The sequence below is a fragment of the Notamacropus eugenii genome, chromosome 3 (assembly GCF_028372415.1).
Source record: "Notamacropus eugenii isolate mMacEug1 chromosome 3, mMacEug1.pri_v2, whole genome shotgun sequence".
NCBI classification, from domain to species: domain Eukaryota; kingdom Metazoa; phylum Chordata; class Mammalia; order Diprotodontia; family Macropodidae; genus Notamacropus; species Notamacropus eugenii.
In genome coordinates this window covers 286,504,632-286,523,624 of record NC_092874.1, presented here as the reverse complement: position 1 = coordinate 286,523,624, position 18,993 = coordinate 286,504,632, and the positions used below count along the sequence as shown (strand labels likewise).

At 41.7% G+C, this 18,993-nt stretch overlaps 1 protein-coding gene across 2 annotated transcripts in view; it reads left to right on the top strand.

Annotated features, from left to right (window-relative positions):
* The window catches only part of NT5DC3 (5'-nucleotidase domain containing 3), a 76,287-nt gene extending 61,815 nt beyond the window's left edge, over window positions 1–14,472 (top strand). Inside the window, exons 13-15 of one of the 2 annotated variants that reach the window (XR_011977384.1) lie at window positions 4,313–4,377; window positions 6,946–7,103; window positions 8,285–8,369. Coding sequence is in view for 1 of the 2 variants with exons in the window: in XM_072655760.1 (XP_072511861.1) it covers window positions 4,313–4,377; window positions 8,285–8,546 (327 nt within the window). In the remaining variant the exon portion in view is untranslated. Of the gene's footprint in view, window positions 1–4,312; window positions 4,378–6,945; window positions 7,104–8,284 lie in introns of both variants that reach the window. The other variant, XM_072655760.1, reaches the window with a different exon arrangement.
* The last annotated feature ends 4,521 nt before the right edge of the window (window positions 14,473–18,993 follow it).

Below are 18,993 nucleotides of genomic sequence, written 5' to 3'. Positions count from 1 at the left end.
TCAGTTTCCTTCCCCTCATGGAAGGAGTCTGAGGAGTTAAGGGCAAATGCATCACTGTGCTGTTTCTTCTCTGTGGAATTCCAGATTCCCACACATGGCACCCCTTCTCCCTTCTCCTCTTTCTTTCAATCTGGAACAGGCTTAGTTTGATCCGGACAAGGGGCCCAGAGCAGCTGCTTTCCCTTGGGCAACCCAGAAGTGCCTTCCCTCAGGTTTTTAACTCCTAACTTCCCAGATCACTTTTGGAAAGGAAGGCAGATATCTGGCTGGCTCCTTTGTCATGGAAGTAGGACCCAAGAAGTGAGCAAAGGGCCCTGAGGCCCCTGACAGGAGGGCTGCCACACATTCCCTCTTCTCAGGGGAGATAGAGCAAACACCCTCAGCAGCTTTAGTTCTGTCTTTTGGTGAAGCTGGTTTTGGTTTCGTGTGTGTGCGCGCACATGCGCGCACTCATACTACTTTGTGATTATCTCAGATAAACCCCTCTCTTTGTAGAACAGAAGACCTCTGGAGTCCTTGGCTTGACTAGGGAGCTAAGTGACACAATGCTGGACCTCAGAATCAGTCACTCCAGGCTTGCTAGCTGTGTTGATCCTATTTTTCCAGCCTCAGCAGAGGGGGCTCCCTGGGGACATAGTGACTTCCCCTTCGCTGAAGGTGCTCAAGCACAGACTTGTCAGGGATCTGACAGAGGGGACTTTTGTCCTGTTCTGGTTTGGTCTACATGCCTCCATGCCTCCTGCAAACTCAGACGTTTTATAGTTCTGTGATGCTGGACCTCCTCTTGGAATTGCCTCTAGAGTCCAGGCCTCAAGTCTTTTGACTGTCTCCACAGACAGCAGGGCTTTGAGGATGTCTGAGCTGTAACTGGTGCAGTGAATCACCCAGAGCTGGTGGATTCCCAGATCAGTGTAACCAGGAGAAGTTTCTTAACTTCCCTGTGCCATGGGCCTCTTTGGCCATCTGATTAAGCTTATGGAACTCCTCAGCACGAGATTTCTAAATGCATGAAATCAAACACTTAAGATGACGAAGAAACGATAATGGATTGAAAGATAGTGGATATAATTATTTTTCTCCATCCAAGTTCCCAGACCCCTTGACATCCATCTATAGATCCTAGGTCATTGGATCCTAGGTTAAGAACCTTTGGCCTGAGGGCAAACTGGGTCAAATGATCCTACAGATCCTTTGGTTCTCACACTCCTAGCTGGTGTTGTTTGTGGGCGACTTTGGGGTTAGCTCAAGCCTCCCCAATTGCACTAGCATCCTGGCCCAAGACAATGTGAATTTAACTGGTGAATAAGATGCATGATCAAGCTGGGTAATATATTTGGGGAGTGAGGGAGGAAGAAGGATAGTTTTAAAAAAAAGAACAAAATGAGCCTGTGGATATAAAATAATGTACTTGGTTTTTTTGCATGTGAATTCATGAGCTGGTTCAGAAAGAGGAATTCCAGGCTTTTTGGACTAAGCCTTTGAAGACCAGCTTTGTTTTGGTTATTATAAATCCTGGAATATTTTGTTTTTAAAAGTCAATTTCATTATTTTATCTTGGGGCCTGAATAATTGGAGAAGTTCAGTCACTTCATGAGCATTTATTAAACACCTACTGTATAACTCTGGAGATGCTAAGACAAAAAAAAGAGAGAACCTGACCTCTAGAAGCTTCCATTCTACTGGGGGAAATAACTCATACACAGATAAGTAAATACAAACTATATGTACAAGAAGTTTCTGGTGGGGGGATGGGTATAAGGGTGGTAGGAAGGGAAGAGACTGGCTAGGGATCAGGAAGAAAGGCCCAGTTTGGGAGGTGCTGTTTGGGCATCCTTGGCCTTGAGCAGGTGATGATCAGGAGTGCGGTGGATGACCTCAGTTAATGTAGTAGAAGAAGGTTTCTAGGTGGCATTCCAGAGAGAGCTACCCAGCTATTTGGTGTTTGACTTAGGTTTCTAAAATAATACGTGCCCTCCCTCCCACCTTCTACCCAAATGCGCGTGAGAGAGAGAGAGAGAAAGGGGGAGGGAAGAAGGGGGGAGGAAGAGACAGAAAGAGACAGAAAGAGAGAGAGGGAGAGGGGAGGGGGAGAGAGAGTGCACAGAAGGGAGAAAGAAAAGAGAAATAGGGAGGGAAAGAGAGAGAGAAAGGGAGGGGAAGAGAGAGAGAAGGGGGAGATAGAGAGACGGGGAGAGAGACAGAGAGAGAGAGGGAGGGGGAGAGAGAGAGAGAGCGCGCACAGAAGAGAGGAGAGAGAGAGGGGAGGAGAGAAGCCACCTGTTGCTGACTGTCATCTTTGGCTACTGCATTTCTGCCCTTGGGAATTTGGGACTCTGAAACGAGGCTGGCTAGGTTTCTGGGATAGCTTTGGGGCTGGCATTCTCTCTTGGTCTGGTGGGCATCAGCTGAGTGTGAGTCCACATCTGTTTTTCCTTGAGATGCCTTTGTTTTTGAATGGTGCATATTTAAACAGAGATGACATGACCTAAGAATGGAAAGTCAGAAGTAGTTTTATTTTAGGCCAGGACTCTGGTCTTAGTAGACCCCCAGAGGTATTTGGGTACAGGGGAAAGAGTACTAGATTTGCAGTCAGGGAGCCTGCATTTGAGTCCAGGCTCTGTCAGAATTAGTTGTGTGACCTTGGGTAAATCATTTCAACTTGGTTTGGACTCTTGGCTATGCTACTTCGGCCCTGTGTTACCTTTGGCCAAGTCATATAGGCTTCAGTTTCCTGAGGGGTTGGAGTGAATAATCTGTAAAATACTTTCCAATTCTAAACCCTAGAGTCCTGTGGACTTCTTTGGGCCTCAATTTCCCCATCTGCCAAACGGGGGGAGGAGGTTGGACTGGATAATCTGTAAAGTCTCTTGGAACTCTAAATCCTAAGATTCCATGACCTAAATGAGGGAGAAGATGAGAATAATGTTCTAAAGCAATGACATCAAATTCACGTAGAAATTTATAGAATTCTATTGATAGAATTTATAATTTATAGAAATTTATAGGAAAAGGATCCCTCTGGGTTACATAGTGACTTAGTTTGAAAATGTAATCGTATCTATATTTTATTTTGTAATATATTGTAAATTATTACAAATATAAATATTTTATAATTACAGTATTATAATAGTCTGTGTAATTATGATCACAACTCTCTCCCAATTAAATTTAATTTGGTTTGGATAGCCCTCAAGAGTGCCCCCGGAACCAAGTGTTCGGTTCCTCTGATGGTTTCACCTTCTGTGGTCACAGGAGAGAAGAAGGGAGTGGGTGATGCTGCTGAAGTGGGCAGGGGGGCCCACCTTGACTGGCTCTCATCTTCTCATGGAAGCAGAAAGCTGAGCCATCTGTTGTAAGCATGGCACTGGGGTGGAAAGGGAGAAGAGAAGGTGAACAATTGATGTTGTGGGGAATGAGATAGGGAGTTGACAATGATGAGATACTCTAAATGAGAGTTACTTGAATTCCTCAAAAGATTTGTAAAGTCCTTGATTTAAGCTGGAGGGGACCCTTACAGGTCACCTCCTTTCATCCCCCATTTTCTAGAGGAGAAGTCTAGGGGGCTCAGTGATTTTTCCATGGCCATAGTGACAGAGCAGGTAATGAAACCTTTGATTTCTACCATCTGTGTAACTCTGAACAAGTCATAAAACTTCTTGGTCTCCCAGGCAACCCTGAGATTCTAAACTTTGGAGAAGGTGCTGATTTGCGTTGTTTAGAGGGAATTCCCTCAGCCAGGAATTTCCTATATGAATCAAACCACTGCTCTAGTCCATATCCCTATATGTCATCTGCTCTCCTTTTCGTATACCTTGTCCTTGGATAAGGTGTCTATTGTTCCATTGGTGGAGACCTTTCTGCTAGTGCTACCAGATTTTTTTTTTTTCATTTTAGGAGATGGTTTCATCAGTTGCTATAGCCAAAATAAATGCATCACTTGGTAGTCACCCTTCTGGTGATGAAATCCTCTGTCCTTAGCCAGGCTGATGCTTGTATGACCACAGTCCACTGCTTATAGTGGAAATGTTTCCATTTGGGGGTCTAAAGGCCAGGACCTTGTGTCTTTAAGAACCGAGAGCAGCATGATCAGGTATCCATGAAGGACCCCAGTAGAGGCGTGAGTCATAATAATATAAGGATCAATTAGGAGATTCAATGGGAAAAAAAGGCATCCTGAGGGAAAGTCGATTTTTGGTTAGCGTTTGGTTTGTTTTTACTTTAATTGCTTAACACATGTACAACACACATGCACACACATGTATACACCAAAGACACCATTCACAGCCCTAACGGTTATGTTTTCATTCCTTAGATTCACAGAGATGAAACATCACAGATGATTTTGCAGGAGTGGAAAAAGGAAAGAAAGGAGATGAGGTAAGGCTTACATCTTGTAAATGCTTAAATGTAGTGTCTTCAAAAAAAAAACCTCAGGAAAAATAAAGAAAGAGAAAAAAGGATGCTTCAATCTGTATTCAGACACCATAAGTGTCTTGGATTATGGTATTGCCAAGAACAGCTAATTCATTCATAGTTTACAATACTGCCATTACTTTGTACACAGAGTATTTCATTTTGTATCAGCTCACATAAGTCTTTCCAGGTTTTTCTGAGAGCATCCTGCTCATAATTTCTTATAGCACCACAGGATTCTATCACAATCACGTACCACAGTTTGTTCAGCCAAACCCCAGTTGATGGACATCCCCTCAATTCCAATTCTTTGCCCCCAGAAAAGAGCTGCTAATAAATATTTTTGTACAGATGGGTCCTTTTCTTTTTTTTTTTTTTTTTATTGTTTTTATAACCTTTGGGCATAGTTCCAAATTGCTCTACAAAATGGTTGAATCAGTTCACAACTCCATCAACAATGGATTAATATCTCATTTTCCCACATCCTCTCCATCATTTATCATTTTCCTTTTCTGTTCTATTAGTCAATGTAACAAATATTAAGTAGTACCTCAGACCTGGTTTAAATTTCTTTTCTCCAGTCACTAGTGAGTTAGATGACTTTTTTTTCTGAATCTACAGATCCTTTAATATAGAAGCTGCTAAATCTTGTGTTATCCTGACTTTGGCTCCATAGAAAATTGAATTATTTCTTTTTAGCTGCTTAAAATAGTCTCTCCTTGACCTGGGAGCTCTGGAAATTGAATATAATATTCCTGAGAGTTTTCATTTTGAGATCTCTTTCAGGAGGTGATCAGTGGATTCCTTCAATTTCCATTTTATCCTCTGGTCTATCATTTCAGGGAAGCTTTCCTTGATAATTCCTTGAAAGGTGATGTCTAGACTCTTTTTTTAATTATGGCTTTCAGGTAGTTCAATAATTTTCAGATTATCTCTCCTGGATCTGTTTTCCAGGCCAGTTGTTTTTCCAGTGAGATATTTCACATTGTCTGCTATTCTTTCATTCTTCTGGGTTTTTTTATTGTTTCCTGATTTCTTATAAAGTCATTAGCTTCTATTTGCTCGATTCTAATTTATAAGGAATTCTTCTTCAGTGAACTTTTGTACCTCCTTTTCCACTTAGTCAATTCTACTTTCCAAGGAGTTCTTTTCTTGTCTGAATTTCTGTGCCTCTTTTTCCATTTGGCCAGTTTTATTTTTTAAGGCATTTTTCTCCTCATTGGCTTTTTGTACCTCGTTTACCATTTGGCGTAGTCTGTTTTTTAAGGTGTTATTTTCCTCACTATTTTTTTTGTGTGTGTGTGTCTCCTTTACCAACCTGTTGACTCATTTTTCATGATTTTCTTGCGTTACTCTCATTTCTCTTCCCAGTTTTTCCTCTACCTCTCTTACTTGATTTTCAAAATCCTTTTTGAGCCCTTCCATGGCCTATGACCAATTCATATTTTTCTTGGAGGCTTTGTATGGAGGAGCTTTGTCTTTGTTGTCTTTTTCTGAGTGTATGTTTTGATCTTCCTTGTCACCAAAGTAAGTTTCTGTTGTCTGAATTTTTTTCCCATTGTTTGCTGACTTCCCCAGTCTGTTACATGACTTATAAATCTTTGTTGAAGTGGGTCTCTGCTTCCAGAGTGGAGGGTGCACTCTTCCTGGGGGTTTTGTGCAGATGTTTTCAAAGATACATCTAGGGACCTGTAAGTCTTCAGTCCTTCCAAGGTGGTATGATCTAAGGAGAGATATGTTTACTACTCTCCTGGCCTGTGCTCTGGTTGGTGAGTGACCACAAGCACTCTTTTCTGCCTTGGAACTGTGAGGAGGGTCTCCCCTCCACTGTGGCTATAAGTTTTGTTGTGCTAGTGCTCCTTCTTGCCCTGGGGCTGCCACCCAGGACTGTGACCTGGATTTGAGTATGGGCAAAGCAACAGAGTCCGGCCTCAGTGCTAGCAAAGAGACCCCTGTGTGATCTCCTTCTGACCAGTTGTTTGACCCCCTTCCCATCTGTGGGCTGGGAGTCTGGAAGCAGCTGCTGCTGCCGATTCAGTGGCTCCCAAGGTCTGTTCCTGGTTTGCTAGGGTTGGGGCTATGGTAGTGTGGCCTGTGCTGAACTGTGCTCGACCTCCCAAGTTGTCTTGGGCTGGAAAATTGTTTCACTCTCTCTTTTTGTGGGTTCTGCTGCTCTAGGATTTGTTTAGAGCCATTATTTAAAGGTATTTGAGGGAGAACTCAGGGAAATCCTTGCCTTTCTTCCACCATTTTGACTCTGGCCCTGGAAACAACACATTTCTAAGGAAAAGGGTGTCAAAATAGAGTGCTCTCTGCTGGGTCTTAGCAGGTAGTTTTTGTTTTTTTCATTTAACAAACATTATTTTCTCTCTCTCTCAACTGCCATCCCTTGTTTAAAAAAAAAAAGAAAAACAACAAAAACCCTTGTAACAAATAACACATCTTTACACAAAACAAATCCTCTGCATTGTCCGTGTCCAAAGATGTATGTCTCATTCTGCACCTTGTGTTTGTCCATCCCCTGTCTGTCAGAAGATAGACAGTAGGCTTCATCCTCAGTCCTATGGAATCCTGGTTGATCATCGCATGTATCAGAGTCCTTAAATCTTTTGAAGTTGTTCATCTTGACAATATTGTTACTGTATACTGTGTTCTCTTGGTTCTGCTGACTTCACTCTGCATCAGTTCATGTAAGTCTTCCCAGGTTTCTCTTCAACTTCTCCTTTGGTCATTCCTTAGAGAAGAATGACACTCCATTCTATTTAAGTACCATCATTTATTCAGGCATTCTCTGGTTGATGGATACTCTCTTATTTTCTGTTTATTTGTCAGTACAAAAAAGAGTTGTTATAAATAATTTTCTACCTATGAGTCCTTTTCACCAATTTTTTGTCTCCTTTTAATCTCCCATTATAACAGCAACAATACTAGTGATGATAGGTAGCACTTGTATGGTACTTTTAGGTTTGCATTTACTTTACCTTCATTAACTCATAGGCGTAATAATGTCATTGCTGGGTCAAAGGGCAGTGACTTTCAGGGCATGTTTTTAAATTGCTTTCCAGAGTGGTTGGACCAATGAGTTTAACTGATAGTCCATTAACGTCTTGGCAAATGGGCAGCTAGGTGGCACTGTACTGCATAGAATGCCAGGCTGGAGTCAGGAAGACTTATCTCCCTGAGTTCAAATCTGACCTCACATACTTACCAGCTTTGTGATGCTGGGGAAGTCACTTCATCTTGTTTGCCTGTTAAATGAGCTGGAGAAGGATATGGCAAACCACTCCAGTGTCTCTGCTAAGAAATCCTCAAATGGAGTCATGAAGAATCGGACACAACTGAAAAAAGAACAACTGAATAACAGTTGTCTTAGGGGGGTTTTGGATAATGTACATAATAATAATGATAATTACTAATATTTACTATGTGCCATGCATTGTGATTAGCATTTTACAATGACCACTTCATTTCATGCTTAAAACAACTTTTGAAGTAAGTGCTACGATTACCTCCATTTTGCAGTTGAGGAAATTGAGGCAAACAGAGGTTAAGTGGCTTGCCCAGGGTCATAAGTGTCTGAGGCTGGATTTGAATTCAGGACTTCCTAACTCCAGGTCTGATGTTTTATCCATGGTGCCACTTAGCTGCCCAAAAGATAGGAAATTGATAGGAATTCATTTTGAAAAATTATAGGGTAAGAAGATTTCTTTGTGAAAAATTAATGCTCCATTGTGAATTTATTCTTTTAAAACTTGGCTGATAAATAAAATTAGATACATTTGATGGTTTCATTTTTAAAAAGTTTTCTTTTTTTGGTCATACTATCCTGGTTTTAACATTCTGCTTTCCTCCATCTTCTTTACTTTTACAGAGAAATGACCAAAAATTTCTTCAACTCCCAGTTTGGAAGCCTGTTTCGAACAGACCAGAACCCCACATACTTCCTGAGGCGCTTATCTAGATTTGCTGATATCTACATGGCATCTCTGAGCTGCCTCCTGAGCTATGATCTCAATCACACCTTCTATCCCAGGAGGACTCCCTTACAGCATGAACTTCCAGCCTGGTCTGACAAGCCCCCAGCGGGGAACTTGAGACTCCCTTTTATACAAGGGGTGGCGCAGGCCAAGTAACCAAAGAAACCACTTGAGGTGGATGGACATTGAGGTGGATGGACATTGAGGCATTTATACCAGTGAGAACATAAACGTAGCTTTCTAAGCAAGTATGAATATTGTATTTTGCTATTTATATATGGTTTTATCTGGTGAATAAATTTCCTTTGTTTTGATAGAATAGGTATTCCGAATTAACTGGTCTAACTCTTTTCTGATCTGTATCTCCTGTTAATGATAATGGGAATTTATGGACACCAAGAGGAGGGGACAGTAGATGCCCCAGGTTTCTGTTGGCTGAAAGATGAGCTTCATTTTGTAAGTTTTATTTATTCAGCCTTTCAGTTTACAAAGGCCTTGGAGATGAATTTTTCTGGGATAGAAAAGGTCCTTTTTGTACTAGTTCTAGAGTGTTGTAATTGGTCAAGTTTTGAGTGTTGAAAGAATTGTGTTTTTTGATCATTCATTCAGTAGTTCCCTACTGGGTACCTAAGATGTACAAACCGTCATGGGAAACGCAGACTTGTAACTCTTTGTCTCTGCCTTCAGAGAGGTTACAAAAGGGAGGCAGCCTGTTATAGTGGAAACAGCAGAAGACTTGGATTGGAATTCCACTTTTGGTACTTGTTAACGACTGTGTGACCTTGGGCAAATCAATGAAGTGCTCTGAGCCTCAGTTTTCTTACCTGTGAAATGGGGATAAAAACCCTTATAGTAAGATTAGGTACAGAGCTAGCCTCAAAGTCGGGATCTCTGACACATGCTGATTTTGTGATCCTAGGTAAGTATTTACTTATAGTTAACTCTCTTAGACTATATTGTAGATATCAGAGAAGGTACCATGCTGCATTAGTGGAGGGAGTTTATCTAAATCCTTTTAGGTCCTACCTCACAGAGTTATTGTGGGGTTCAAATGAGATAATAGAGTGTCCCCAAGGTCTTTAAGAGCTTAAAACCTTATCAAGACTTTAGGACCCCACCCCACCATGTATGTATATAAAGTGTTTTGCAAACTTTTAAAGCACTGTGTGAATGTCTGCTCTTGTTATAATTGTAATTATAATTTAGCCACGTTTCATGCTCATACTGGACTACCAGGCTTTTTGAAAGCTAGAGCTCATCCCTCAAATCTTTGGGTTTTGAGACTTATTTTGATACTTCTCTTTTGATGATACCCTGCACCCTGGGAATTTGCAACACTTCAAAGGAAGTGAAGCCCTGTTCCTGGGAGGACTCCAGGCAGGAGGATGGGTAAGGTAGCTAACTCCCTCCCACTCTCTCATCCTCATTCAGCCACCTTCTTACCAGGGGCCGACCAAGAGTGTCATGAGTGACAGATAAGAGCCTATACCTAGCCGCCATAAAGATTTTTTTTTCCCTCTGACAAAGGCAGAGAGAAAACTGTCTTAGATAAATAATAGTCACAGGCTTCCGAGGAGAATTTGGGGCTGGAGGTGGGTTGTGGCTCTCATTTAAGAAAGGTTATAGATTCACGTGTAAAATAAGACAGCAGCAATGTGAGAATATCAGTTGGAAGCAATTAACGTGAATTATCCAAGAGCTGTTCAAAAAGCAAAAAACTGCATCAGTATCATTGTTTGCTACTAAAGATGGGATGAAGGCACAAGTAGAATCTTTTTGCAACAGACTTAGGTGATTTTCCCCACCTCCCCTTAAACCTCATTAAAATCAACACACAGTTAGCAAGTCTAGTGTTGGCCCACAAGACCTGGAGGCAACAAACTAGAATGAAGTTAACAGTTTGGTACTCCAGCTGGAAAGAGAGTGGTGTTGCTCAGGCATCATCTCAGACCCTTGCTTTTGGGGTCATTTTTGTGTACTTTCTTAGTGAGTGGTTTGGGACTTGAGGTGATTCTTGTTGGTTGAGGGGTGCAGGGTTAGAGTGAGGGATTCACCAGTTCCTAACCCTTTTTTTTGTGTCGCGGACTCAAATGAAGTCTCTTTTTAAGTACATGAAATAAAATGCAGAAGACTACAAAAGAAATGAATGATATTGGCATACGTTGATTAACATTAAGAAAAAGTTTACCCCAGGTTAAGAACCTCTAGTTTAGGATGTAAACTCCTCTTGTGTAGGGCTTGTTTTGTGTTTTTGTATTTGTATCTTCAGCACCTAAGACAGTGCCTGTCACGTAATAAATGCTTAATGTTTGGTGATGGATTGATAGAAGTTAAAAAGACTTAACTCCCTTTCAGCAGCTCAACTCCATTCTCCCTGCCTACAATGTAAATCATAGATAGCCAGGACCTCTCTCCAAAAGAATGATGGATATATGGCCAAAGATCATAAAAAGTACAGTGTTGTTGCTGTACCACATTATGGTGCAGAGGTAGATAAGTGGGCTTGAAGTTAGGAAGCTTGAGTTCAAATCCTTCCTCAGACTCTTATTGGCTGTGTGACCCTGGGCAATCATTTAATTTCTGTGTCTGTTTCCTTTTTTATAAAATGACCCTTACCTACCTCACAGGGTTGTTGTGAGGATAAAATGAGATAATATATGTAGAGTGCTTTGTAGACCTTGAAGGATTGTATAAAAGTTATTGTTATTATGAATTATTCTTTGCAGCAAATTCTTTATAACATGGTTTCCCAAACATGCCTGGGAACTCTGAGAATTTATGTGATGCTGACCTCTGAAAGGGATACTTTATACAATACAGTTAGTCTCTATTCTGAGTGAATAAGTAAGTGGAGACCACTTCAGAACCAAAACATTTCAATTAAATCAACAGACGTTTCCCAAGCACTTCCTGGACACAGGGGATGCTTCAGTTAAGTCTAGTTGATGAGGACCTTCTCCCAAATGCTGTTTCCCTGGAGACATAGTCTGAATTACCCTGTAGGATGGTGAGTGGTCTGGACGTATAAAATGGGGTTGGCAGGAGAGGCGAGTGGAGGGGGGAGAGAGATCTTTTCTAAATAAGAAAAGATCGTTTTTCTTCCCTACTTTTTAGAATAGTTTGCTTCCATGAGTTGCCCGGTGTTTATTTTAAAGATATTACCCTTAACTAAGGGTAGGGTGGTAAATGTTTAACAGTCAGCTCTCTGTAGAAAAAATGAATACATGACACAATTTAAAATTTAATCAGTATTATTAATATTGTCTCCATCTTTCTTAAGTCTAGACTGTCAACAAAATGATAATTCATGCCCTGGTTTGTAGTATTCTTTGATTTCTGAGGTGTCAGTGCTCACACAAAAAACTGAACCATCAGCTCCCTGAATCGGTTTGAGATGGCTCCAGCATAGCCTCACAAGCCATCTTTGACAAGCAGATTGTTTCAGTGGAAAGGATTGCGTATTCTGAGTCAGAGGTCATGGGTTAAAATCCCTCCAGTGTTGTTTAGTGTACCTATGAGACCCTGGGCAGGTCATTTAATTTTTCTGGTTAGTCCTCATTTTCCTCATATGAAAAATGAGGGGTTGAGCTAGATGACATCTTCATTCCTTTCCAGTTCTAAGTCTGGGAAACTACGATTTTATGTCGTTGGTCATGGGAAGTCCAGGAGGCATCATGGTGTACGGTGGAAAGAGCGCCAACTAGAGTAAGAAGACTTGGGTTCTGATCCTACCTGTGTGACTCTGGGGTAGTCACTTAACCTACTGAGGCCTCAGTTTCTTTGTCTGTAAAATGAAGAAATTGGGCGAGGTTGCTAGTTTTAGATCTATGTTTGCCTTTGTATCCCTAGCGCTTAGCATGGTGCATGGCACATAGTATGCACTTAATATTCATTGACTGGCTGATCTTAAGGCTTCTCAGTGCAGCCCAGACCCACTAGCTCAGTGGGCATGCCCTCTCCATGAAGGATGACGCCCTCATTTTCCTCCTCATCTAGGGAGTTGACATGTACTAGCGTATAGATGTCTACCCACTAATCGTTGAAGCCAGTCTTGATGACCCCGCCATTATTGATATCACAAGTAGGATCCCCTGAAATGTTCCTTTTGTTCTTTGCCCTCTATGCCCAGAGCTAGGATGAGGCCTTTGTATTTGAAGTCTGTGCCCCACCGCATGGGTTACTACTATCCACCTGACACTTTGAGTCCTTCCCTTCTCATTTCTGTGGCTGAAGTACCACAGAGAGCAGGATTTTTTAGCTTTAAATTAATCATGTGTCTTAGAGGCGGTTGTAATCTCATGTCAGATTTCTTTTTGTTGTAGGACCCTGGGAAAATCACATCAACTCTTTGTTCTAGGGCACATAGCATCAACCATGGTTGAGGTGTTGGTTCATTTTGCTGAGCTGATTTTTTTTTCTCTTTTCTCATTTCTGTAGTGAAGGTTGGCCCAGTGGGAAACACCATAAGGAGGGACAGGTTTAGAAACATGGGTCATGTAAAAGCAAAAGATATTACTAGAAACAAGATGATAGAAATAACGCTGCAGGTCAGAGCTACTGCTTACCTGCACTCATCTCTCCTTTGTCTTGGAGCGGTGGGTGGGTGACTTCTTGGGAATCCCCCAGGGCTAGGAGTCAGGAACTAGGTGTCTTAGGTCTTTCTTGGCTGATTATTAGCTAAATGAGGATCTAGGGAGATGTCCTAGCTTTTGTCAGCTACAATTCATTATATAAGCTTATTATCAGTTGCCATCAGTAACATGTAACCTGTTTCAGGATAGATGGTGTTATTTATTCTGGTACATTTCTGCCTGCATGGTTCACTGAAGAAAATGTAGTTTTTTTCTAGTATTTCTTCACTAGCAACCACTGTAGCCCACTGCTTTTTGTAACTAGCTTATTGGCTTTGGGTAGGTTGAATGGCCTTAAGAAGCAAACAACACCTCCTCCCCTCTCACCATCTACCAAGACCCTAAAAAATTAGACAGTGAGAACAGCCCCGTAGTCACACCAGATTGTGGGCTTTGACCATGAACCAAGCTTGGGGATGGTGTCTGAATCCTACGTGCTCAGTGCTCAGGAATGAGATGGTCCCTTCATGCTAGAGGACATTCCAACTGTGGCCCTGGGTGATGAGGATCCCATTACCATCTGATTTATTCCTAGGAGACAGAATGCATGTCATTTATCAGTGTAAGCTGTCATCTACGTGCAGTGAGGTTTGTCCTGTCTTTCCTCAGCCTTGGCATCCATCCTCTGTAGCCGTGGCTCCTGTTTAGTCAGTCTTGATGTCACTTGTGTATGAAAGCCAAATATGACTTCTAGAAAGGACTCCCTTGGAACCAGAGCCAAAGTTAGAAATTTTTGCCCCTGGGGCAAAGATCTTGAAGTGAGGGTCCTCATTTGAGGGGAATGGGGGAAGCAGAGTCTTGGGGACATCAGGATACTTGCAGGGTTGGAGAAGAGAACCTGTTTTTAGCTAATTCCTGTGAACATGGTGCTGAACTTTGTTATTTCTACACTGTCAAAGGAATGCAAGACCTGCACCTTGAGACAAAGCTCTGGTTGCCTCATTCTGGTTGCACTCTGGTTGATTTATTGTCAGGGGGTAAAATTTTGCCCCCCCCCAAATGCCTGATAAATCAGTTGTAAGCTATTTCTTGGATCCAAAAGGCAGCATGACATTCTGTAAGTGACTGCCCTGGGGATTGGTTTGGGAAGCATTAATTATTTCTCCGTGATAGATGGTGGGATGTCATGTTCTTGGAACACAATGTAATTATTTTATTTTGTACACGTGAGCTCTTCTTGTACTGGTTTGATATTTCTCTACGAGTACCAGACTGGCTTTGCTGGTTAATTCTCTAATTTGTTTCTGTATATCATTGAAAACTCAACATTGGACCTGGAAAGTTGATTCTAGTTGTCAGTCAAATGATAAGATTAGTCATTGTGATACCAGATGCAATATAAAATTAGGTCAATGTGAATTTGTTGAGTGTTGATTTAAGAAAAAATTAATTTGTGTGCTATGTAATAAATGAACTTTGTGCAGAATAAAATCTTGGGTGATTTCAGTCCATTGATGTTCACTCTTGTCTTCTTTTGGGATTACAGAAAGAAGTCAACTGAGCAGGGTGCAGGAAAGAGCTCTTTGCAGAGCATCTGAAGACCTGAGTTCAAATCCTACCCCTAATGACCTTGGGCAAGTCATTTAACTTGCCTGGGCCTCAATTTCCTCATTTGTAAAAATATAGGTATTGGACTAGAGGAACAGTGTTATGTAATAGATTAGTAAATAGAACATTAGACTTTGATCAGAAAGATCTGGATTCAAATTCTACTTTGGATATGTAACTGACTGTGCTAGTCACCTTACTTTTTTGATCTTCACATTTCTCATCTATAAAGAAGAATCTTTCTGACTCTAGGCCCAGCATTTTATCCACTGCAGCTAGGTGGTGCAGTGGATAGAGTACCAGTTCAAATCTCACCTCAGACACTTGACATGCCCTAGCTGTGTGACCTTGGGCAAGTCACTTAATCTCAGTTGCCTCATCCTGAGTCATCCCCAGTCATCCTGATGAATATCTGGTCACTGGATTCAGATGGCTCTGGAGAAGAAGTGAGGCTGGTGACCTGTACATCCCTCCCTCACTCAAAACAAAGTCAAATGCAAGTCATGTCATTATTTCTCTGATGGCAATGAAGAACGAACACACACCTCATCTATAAAATCGATATCACCCCTGTCACTGTTGGGTCATAGAATCCTGTACTTGGAAGGGCCCTCAGAGGCTGTGAAGGTCTGCCTGCCCCTTAACCCATTCTAGCTAGCAGTCTCTGGCTGTGTTCCACATCCCACCCCCGCTCATCCACAGGGCACTCTTTCCCCTTCTTTCCAGTCTGGAAACCCATAATTACATCAATATTTCATTGTTGCTGTTAAGCAACTCTGCTCACCATTCCTATGACTTTTAGATGCCTCCAGCACCAGCTAACTCATCCTGGAGAATCGAATCCTTGTAGGTTTGGGATGCTGCCTGCCCTGAGACCCTGCTGTCCTGATGGGTAAGTGACTCTCATGGGCCTGTGTCTGAGCTGACCCCACCCATGCTTCACTCACCACCCTTCGCCCACCCCCAAGCCATCTTTGGGCCAGCTGCCTTTGCTGATACATGTATATCATGCCCTGTTCCCTTCCAACTCTAGAAGCATAATCTGATCACATCCAAACCTCTATCCCTGCTGGAAAAGGTGTTTACCTTTATTCCCTTATGGCTCTGCTCACCATTCCCGTGACTTATGACACCAAAATTGCCTTTCTTGGCCACCACTCTCTGAATGTGTTGTCTCCGCTTATTCTAATAATAGATTAATAATCTATTATTTGATAAAGAGCTATCAAAACCTAATAGTAATCTAATAAGAAGAAGAATGCCTGGTACTTTGAAGGCAGTAACTGCCTTGATTTTGTATTTTTATCCCCTCTGCCCAGAACATAAGAAGTGTTTAACAAATGATTTCCTTCCTTCCTTCCTTTCCTTCCTTTCCTCCCTTTCCTTCCTTTCCTTCCTTTCCTTTCCTTTCCTTTCCTTCCTTCCTTCCTTCCTTCCTTCCTTCCTTCCTTCCTTCCTTCCTTCCTTCCTTCCTTCCTTCCTTCCTTCCTTCCTTCCTTCCAAGCTAGGGAGAAGTTTAAGAGGTTGAACTGGTTTTAGGAATTGTTACAAATGATTTGTTTATGTGGAGGATTTGTTAAAATAGGTTGAGCTGGAAACTTCTTCTAGAAAGACTTTGGCAGGAAATAGAACCAATCATGGCGAAGATTTGAAGAGTACAATTAATTTTCTTTATAGTGTAAGGTTCTGCTTTCTTTCATAGGTGAACATTTTGTTTATTGAAATAGGTGGGGAAAGAATGTATTCAAGGATATTTGATAAAAATCAACTTGTGGAAGGTCTTTCAGATAAGATATTGAGGAGAGACAGACTGTCCTGAGGACCACAGAGAGAACTGTGTTTCAGTCAGTCAAAAATTAAAAACATCTCTTCAGTGCCTGCTTTGTGGTAGCTTCAGATAAATCAATGTACTGAGAAGACCTGTTTGAAGTTAAAGCAATGACCAAGGTAAGTATGGCCACAGGGCATGGTGATCCATCAGCTAATGTCATGTCATCATTTCTCTGATGGCATGGTCTTCTTCGGCAATGAAGGACAAACACGATCCTGCATGTGGCTTTCTAGAGTTTTAACTGACAAAATTATAAATGAGATAACTATAAGAAGATGATGTAAAGACTGTTGGATTCATGTTTAGTAGAAAGGTGGATTTCTTGAGTTTTATATTAGGTAAAGCTGAGTCACTGACCCCCAATAGGCTCTGATTGGAAATGATGGAAGGGCTAGGAATCCAGAGATACAAAGCTTTGATAAGAATTGTGGAAAAGAAATGGGAACAACCAGAGGGTAAGCTGAGCACAGCAGGAGTTAGAGGAAGCTAGGGACTCAAGACCTGGAAAGCTTCCCATTGAGATAGTTGACCTTTCAGCTTATTTTTAGGGAATTTGTTGATTCAAAGAGAGGCAGTTTTGCTGATTAACTGGAGAAAGGATGGAGCTGCTACACTGGCAGCTGATTAAAAGACAGCTGGATTCTGTTACTTGGGGAAGAGCTATCAGAACTTAATTGCTTCCAAGTCCACCTACTGTGTGAGAGAGGGAAAAACTCTTAGAGCTTGCCTGTGTTATCCTCTGGTACCTTTTCTGGTTTGAAAGGGAGAAAGGGAAAGGTAAAAGCCTCTCTGTCTGTCGTTTGAGGAACTGTAAATGCTTGGAGAAGAGACTTGAAGCTGGTTGGACAAAGAAGAATCACCTCCCATCTGCAGATCTGGCAGTTTTCCAGCTTAAGGGAATTGTTTGTCACTGAAATAGTGTAACATTTTTTTTAGTGCCCTGTTAAAGGTGGCTGTGAGCAGTAACAACTTAGTATAGAGATTGAGAACGGAAGAAGACTGGTTTTGTCCAGAAGGAGACTATCTGGTAAAGAGGCAGTTTTGTGTGGTGCAATTTGTTCCTGATGGGACCAAGGGCATTAAGACCAGAGTCCAGAATTGTGAATTACCACTGGCTATAGGAGTTTCCACACTCACGTACCTTCCTGCTAAGTTGTTTTTTTTTTTTAAATAAGTATGCCCTCTCTCCTTCTTCCCCACACACAGGAGGGAAGAGATTGGTGAGAAGGAGTGATTCAGATTTATGCACAGGCTTTTCTGATTATTTCTGCTTTTCTTTCTGTTGTTAATGTTAGTATTCGATGTTCTAGTTGATACTGTCATGGTGACCAATTTCTTGTAGATGGGAAACACACCAGTACTCAAGGGCATATCTTGCCTACATGTAACCCCCAGAATTCTGAGAGGTTGAATTACAGCCATGTGGCATACCGATCAGCTAGTGTGAATTCAGGTTGATTTGTCAGCCTAGAGAGAAATCCATGCTCCTCCCAACCTCTAATGTGCCTTGTAGAGTGAAAGTCAACATTGCACAGTGGGTAGAGAGCCAGCATTGGGGTCAGGAAAGCCAGGTTCAAGTCAGGTCCCACTTCTGACACACTCTGGCTGTGTGACCCTGGGTAACTCAATCAACCTCTTAATTCTCCAGGTAGTTCTCTTAACACTAAAAATTGCAGAGAAGTACCAACCTGTATTGGTAGAGGGATCTCTTCACCAGGGAATTCCTGACACCAAGGAAATCACAAGTTTGGACCAAAATAATTAAGATGTGTAGTATAGACTTTACACATGCAGGTTACTGACTCAGTCTGAAAGATGGATGCTTTGTCTAACCCTGACCTTGTCAGTTAGGGGACAGGACTCCTCTCCTTGCCAGAGTCACTCACTGAGATTTTTCAGCCAAACAGGAGATAAAGCGTAAGTAGCAAAAATCTTATGTTTTGTTTTTTTTTGGTGTGCATTTCATTCAAAAAAAACATTTATTAAGTGCATACTGTGTGCAAAGACTAAAAAAATTACAATTCCTGCCCTCAAACAGCTTACATGCTCGTTGGGACAAGGAGAGAAGAAACACAGCATGTACATGCATAAGTATAAAAAAAGACAAGGAGTGAATAAGAGATCCAGACGAAATTGTCTAGGAAGACTTGAAGAGGGACAGGAAGGACGAGGGAAGCCTGAACTGATCCTTGAAGGAAGACAGGATTTGCAAAAGGTAAACATGAGGAGGAAGACTTGAATGAAAATGTGGCCTCAGACACTCACTAGTTGTGTGACCCTGGGCAAGTCACTTAACCTCTGTCTGACTCAGTTTCCTCATCTGTAAAATGGGGATGATGATAATAATAGCACCTACCTCCCAGGGTCATCTTGAGGACAAAATGAGATAATGTGTATAAAGGACTTTGGAATCCTTAAAGAGTTATGTTAATGTTAGCTTTTTATCATTCCAGGCAACGAGTGAGTTCAGGGAAATGGTTAATGTTCCCATTGGGCTGAAATGTAGTGTAGGAGGAAATGCATGTTTCTCTGCCCGCCATCCCCATCCCACACCCGCCCCGGGTGGAAACAAAAAAGCCCCAGAAAAAAGCAA